General features: G+C 37.0%; 1 protein-coding gene across 1 annotated transcript in view; it reads right to left on the reverse strand.

Annotated features, from left to right (window-relative positions):
- Positions 1-6,169, reverse strand: part of LOC106528909 (kinesin-like protein KIF26B) — a gene marked incomplete in the record, with an annotated part of 74,705 nt that overhangs the window by 54,514 nt on the left and 14,022 nt on the right. Inside the window, 1 exon segment of the mRNA XM_014024193.1 lies at positions 396-518. Coding sequence (XP_013879647.1) covers positions 396-518 — 123 coding nt within the window.

Consider the following 6,169-nt stretch of genomic DNA (forward strand, 5'->3'; position numbering starts at 1 on the left):
TGACTATACATAGAATAGTCTGTCAGTTTTACCCAGAAAACATTCATGCAAAAATCTGCTTCAAGAATGGTTTACAATAGTAATAAAAAAAATAAAACATCCAAGAATGTGAATACTTTTAACAGGCATTTTATGTAACACTGGCRGTTTTTATTTTATTTTATTGTTATTTAACCAGGCAAATCCCACTGAGATCCTTTGCAAGGATGGCCTGGGCCTGAAGGCAACCTATTGTACATGTTTTTGTGCTCTGGAAGCAATAAGAAGAACATGCAAACTCCACACAGAAAGACCCCAGGTCCAAACCAGGAAGCAAACCCAAACCCTTCTTGCTGTGAGGCATCAGTGCTAACGACTAAGCCATTGTGCATCCTATCCTATTCCCAGTAGACTTGCCTGGCCAGTAGAGACATAGCGGTGGTGTTAGCAACAGTCACTGCCCTGAAGATGTGAGGGATCTTGGAGCTCGTCTGGACAGTCCCAGTGTCTCTGCAGCTCAGTGTGGCACCATCTGCAGCCTGTGGTGGAGAGGAGACGGGGTGAAGAGTGCTAATTACATAAATATCCCAACCTGCATCTGCACTCCAAAAACCCTGGTGAAAGGTTCTAATATCATGGGAATAACAGAAAAAATGAACACAGGAGGTTTCTGTATAATTAGGTCACCTAAGACTGCGAGCTTAGACTGTGAGCAGACACTTTTTGTCTTTTTGTGAATATAGCTTCCTATGATGGATTTTGTTGTCTGATTATGAAAATGTGACTCAGAAAGAGGTACTGTTAACAAAGCAACACAAAATTTGATGCACACTCATCAGTCAGATGTCTTTATGGAAAACTTATTCTAGATGTTGCATGGCTGGACTTCAAAAGAATGTATCATCACATGTAATAAATCATTTCATAGAATGAATGAGGAAAGTGGCCAGATCATAGGTAATTCAGGATAAACACTGAGCTTGCACTGGAAATGCAATTGGAATTGGACAAAGTCAAACCGGTAAATTTATGCAGTTCTACAGACCTGATGAATTAGCTCTAAACTAAGTGTTAAATTGTCCTACAAGTGAGATTTTTCATAAATATCTTTAGACTTTAAATCTGCTTTTTGAGCTCATTTTAATAGCAGTTTTGTCACCATGATTGAGAATTAGGAATTATGGCTAGTTTTTTATAATATATTAATATAATTACGGCTAGTTACCAGTGGTTGGCACAGCTAACATTAGGGCTGTGTATTGGCAAGAATTTGGCGATACGATATATCCCGATATATTGCGATCCTATAAGCAAGGCGATATATCGCGATATATTGCGATTTTTTTTGTCCAAAAATTCTATTAAATAAAAACCTCTTACAGGGGAAAAAAATGAAAAACCAAAATTCATTGTCTCAGAAAATTCTAATATTACATAGACATATTTTGATACATTTAGCTGTGTTCTGCTTTGTATGTATTTTATTTTATTTGTTTCATATTTCTTATTTCATCCATGTTTTCAATTATTAGACTAAATTTGACAATAAATAGTTTGAAAATATATATTTTTGCAGCTTTTAGTTTATAATATTAATTTACAATATGGTCACCCAACACTTAACAATAGCCTCTAAGTCCAGAGGTAGAGTAGCCAAATGTCTGGCTCACTGCTGCCAACTAGTGGTCAGAGGCTGAACTACAACATAAAAATGAACAGCTGGCAGGAGAGTTGACATTTTAAACCTTAATAAAAAATCGATACAGGGCTTTCGAATATCGATACAGTATCAGGAAATGAAATATCGCAATATTTCAGTGTATCTATATTTTCTTACACCCCTAGCTTACATACAGTTACTGCTTTAACTTATTATTCGCWAACAAAAATATAGCTTTGCTAATTCTAAACTAGGGTTGGGCATAATCGTATCGTCTGCAATTATTCGTCAGAAAAACATTAATCGATTATTTTTTGGCACTTGACGATTAATATGATTAATGCCACCAGACAGATTGACTGGATAGTTCCCCGGTCAGTCCGCTCGGTGCTACTCTCCACTTCAAATATGACGAACATTTAAACAAAAGTTCTGTAATTTATTTATCAACACAATTTAAAATTTGAAGTACAGCCTGAAGTCTGTAATTTTGACACAGTTTGAAAATGATTTTTACGAAGAGCAAATCTTTTCCACTAAATTGGTCATGTGACTAGGACATAAAGTTGTCCAGGGACTCCAGAGGATTAATCGTCAAATTAATCGTTATCAGCCAAACACCACAATTAATCGTGATTAATTTTTTTGCCAATTTCGCCCAACCCTATTCTAAACATGTAAAAAAGTGGGAACTAATGTTAAACAGCTAAACAGGTGAATATTAGTAGGAGCTAACACTAACAGCTAATTGCTAACTGACATCAGTCCACGTAACAAGTCTTATTCCTCAAGCGGAAGACTGTTGAGACTAACACAAACACGATGATGTTGGATTGCTAGTTAGCTGTTAGCAGACTACAAGAGGAAGCTAACTGATCCACTAATGGTTTTCAAAGTTGCTACACGTGCAAAAAAAATCTATGACGTTAAATATTAGAGTCTAACAGGTCAACAAGCAACATAAAGTCTTCCACTCTCGCTGTGGCCCCTGTTGCCTCTCCCCTTCTGAGTTTCAGGCAACAAGACATAGACTCAGTTTTCTTTAAGTAACATCAAACCATTTAGTATCAATTAGTGCCAAGAGAGATGTGCAGCAGTGGTTTGGAATGAGACTGCACTGAAGGAAAAATGGATGATTTATAGATCCTGCCCCTCCTCTTCTCCTCGTTATGACTCACAGCCTCAGTTTTATCCATTTGTTTTTCTCTGTGTTTGCTCTCAAATTGTATGTTATCTTGTTTCCTCCCTCACGCTCCAGTTTTTCTTCTGCAACCCATTTTGGAGTCATTAATTTCTTCTTCTTGTCTTTTTCCTTTTGCCTCAGCCTTTCTTGTTGCTTGCAACATTCACATTTTCTTGTATTGTGTTATTTTATTGAAGAGACAGGAACACTCGGCTGAACGGTTCTCTAACAGGACCAGCTCCTAAATTGTTTGATTAGAGATWACTTGATTGTTACAATTAATTTGACAAGAGTCTTTCAATCATTTTGCCTTTTATACAAGCTATTATGTACATCTTGGGTGTTCCTGGCTAACTACTTCAGTTCACACTTTACCCTAGTATGCCAGACATAAAATGGGATTCGATCTCACCTCCTTCCTTCTCTACAAATCAAAGCAAAGATTGATTTAAACTGGCAGGCGGTAATGCACTCTCGTGCCTCWTGTGCGGGAAATTAACTGCTTATGCAGAGGATGTCAGCTGAGTGGTCTTTCAGTGTTGCCCAGAACACAGTCATGCAAAAATCTGCTTCAAGAATGTGGCCGTATGCCCCCTCTGTGCTCGGTATTTTTAAATCTCAGCATGTTCCTAATGTGTCATGGTTGAGTTCCCAGCTACACAACAGCATATCCAGAACTGACAAAGATGGCATTAAATATAAAAATGCCAGGGAATAAAGGTAAAATATTTGCAAATACTATAAAATCTGAATATGGTTTGGAATTGGTGAAAAAATATATATTTCAGGATGAAGTCCATTTATATGTTTTAAAATTAATGAAGTCTTCACTAGGGCTGTGTATTGGCAAGAATTTGGCGATACGATACATATCATGACAGAGGGGTCACGATACGATATATCCCGATATATTGCGATCCTATAAGCAAGGCGATATATTGCGATATATTGTGATTTTTTTGTCCAAAAATTCTATTAAATAAAAACCTCTTACAGTAGAAAAAAATGAAAAACCAAAATTCATTGTCTCAGAAAATTCTAATATTAAATAGGCATACTTTTGATACATTTAGCTGTGTTCTGCTTTGTATGTGTTTTATTTTATTTGTTTCATATTTCTTATTTCATCCATGWTTTCAATTATTAGACTAAATTTGACAATAAATGTTTGAAAATATATTTTTGCAGCTTTTAGTTTTTAATATTAATTTACAATATGGTCACCCAACACTTAACAATAGCCTCTACCTCAAGATGTAGAGGAGCCAACTGGCTGGCTCACTGCTGCCAACTAGWGGTCAGAGGCTGAACTACAACATAAATGAACGGCTGGCAGGAAAGTTGACATTTTAAACCTTAAWAAAAAATCGATACAGGGCTTTAGAATATCGATACAGTATCGGGAAATGAAATATCGCGATATTTCAGTGTATCGATATTTTCTTACACCCCTAGTCTTCACAGATGCTGTGCTATTATTAATTTGTTCTAGCTGTTTATRTTATCAGGTGTCTCCTCTTTTTTAACCAGCTGGACCCCGTTTATGGACGCTGCCGTGTTGATTTTTTACAACCAGCCTTGGCACTAGCCATTAGCTTAACCTAAGACTCTCCATGCGCCATCAGCCATTTTGCTGAAGTATCTGAGAAACTCTGAAAGATTTTCTCTAAATACAGCATCCCAGTTCATTTCAAACCTAACTGGACTGTTAGATAGAGACTGGTATATCCTAAGAACAAACCCCCCAAACACAACCTGAGTGGTATGGTATCTGAGGAATGTTCTGACCTCTATATTAGAGAAACTAAACAGCCTCGCCACAGACACATGGTTCAACAGAGGAGAAAACCTCTACAGGACAAGACTTGGATGTAAAACTTTCCCTCAAGTATAAAGGACACTCTGGTTTTGCCAGAGGTGGTCCATGCATGGGTTAGGCACCACATAAAACCACAACTGGCCAGCTGTAGCATGCCATCTTTAAAACAGTGCCATCATTACCAGACCTGGTCCACATCCAGTTGACAAACCACTTGCCATGCCAGCAGTGCCAGTTTGACACCAGATCTGGCCCACACCTGTCTGCTAKRTTGGGAGTTTCAAATTCAATTTAAAACCGTACAACGACACACTCCAATTTCGTATTGCTTACGAGGCCCCGGCTCAYGTAGTTTCTTTATCCATCCCCACTCAGCATAACCATAAACACTTTTCTGAGGTGTGTCTCGGATCAACTCGTTTTGTCGCTGTCTCTTTAAATTCAAACRAGACGCTTCACACCCCACCCCTCTCCAGTTTCCAGAGCRGTCCATTGTAGCTTGATAGAGGGGTGTATGACAATAGYGGCACAGAAAAGTTTTGTTTASAAATTAATTWAAATATGTCAACAGCAAAAGACTTGTTCATCCAGCTTTTCACGTTGGAGCCAGAGTCTGACTCAGAGTGAGAGGAAAATGAAACGATGAAATTGTAGTTAAGTTCACATCTTATTTAGAAGTTGCTGACTGTGATGTAATCGTTCAGAAAACGTCATAGAAAATAAAGAAAACTGAAAAATATAAAAGATATCTTTGCAGCACTGAGAGACAAAATTCCCATTTTCTACAGTCCTTGAGACTTTAAGTACACAACAAAATGTGTTTAACAACAAAAAAGGTGGATTTTGCGTATGTCCTCTTTAAAGTGAAAATAACTAGTCTACATATTGAGCACACAAAGTGCAACACTACATAATTTATGACTCTACAGACCGTGAGCAGGTTTTTCTTGTTTTTTAGTCTCTGCCATAAACACGTTTGTTAAAAAAAAGGCTAATTGAAGTTATTCTCACTCCAAAATTGCATTTAAATCCTTTTTATAAAATGAAAGGCTTGTTTCGTTTTAAGGATAAAAAAAGGACATTGTAAGAAAATATGTTTTGTTTTTTTAAGAAAAGAAAGAATCTTGCTGCTTTTGTGTTAATTATTGATTATAATTAATTATTAAGTCCATGTTGTTTCTATGTTGTACATGTTGTACTGGGTTTGCTGTATATCCTATTTTCTTTTTATTTTGCATTCAATGATGCTCTTATAGTTTACTGAGCATAACTTTATATTGTAAAGAAAACCAAAAGTTAATCAATTTGCTCAGGTTCTGTATGACTGGAACACTGCTTTTCATGGACCGCTTATGTTTTTTTTTTTTAAATGTGATGTTAATTAATATTGTCATTTAAAGGCACAGTGTGTAGGATTTGTTGTTTTCAGCGACATCTAGTGGTTGAGTGGTTGAATCATCCTCCCTGGTCCTCCCCCCACCCCCACCCCCGCTTCCAAACACTACGGTGTCTCTCAGGTGTCAAAAAC

This window comes from Austrofundulus limnaeus, unplaced genomic scaffold (genome assembly GCF_001266775.1).
Source record: "Austrofundulus limnaeus strain Quisiro unplaced genomic scaffold, Austrofundulus_limnaeus-1.0 Scaffold412, whole genome shotgun sequence".
Taxonomy (NCBI): domain Eukaryota; kingdom Metazoa; phylum Chordata; class Actinopteri; order Cyprinodontiformes; family Rivulidae; genus Austrofundulus; species Austrofundulus limnaeus.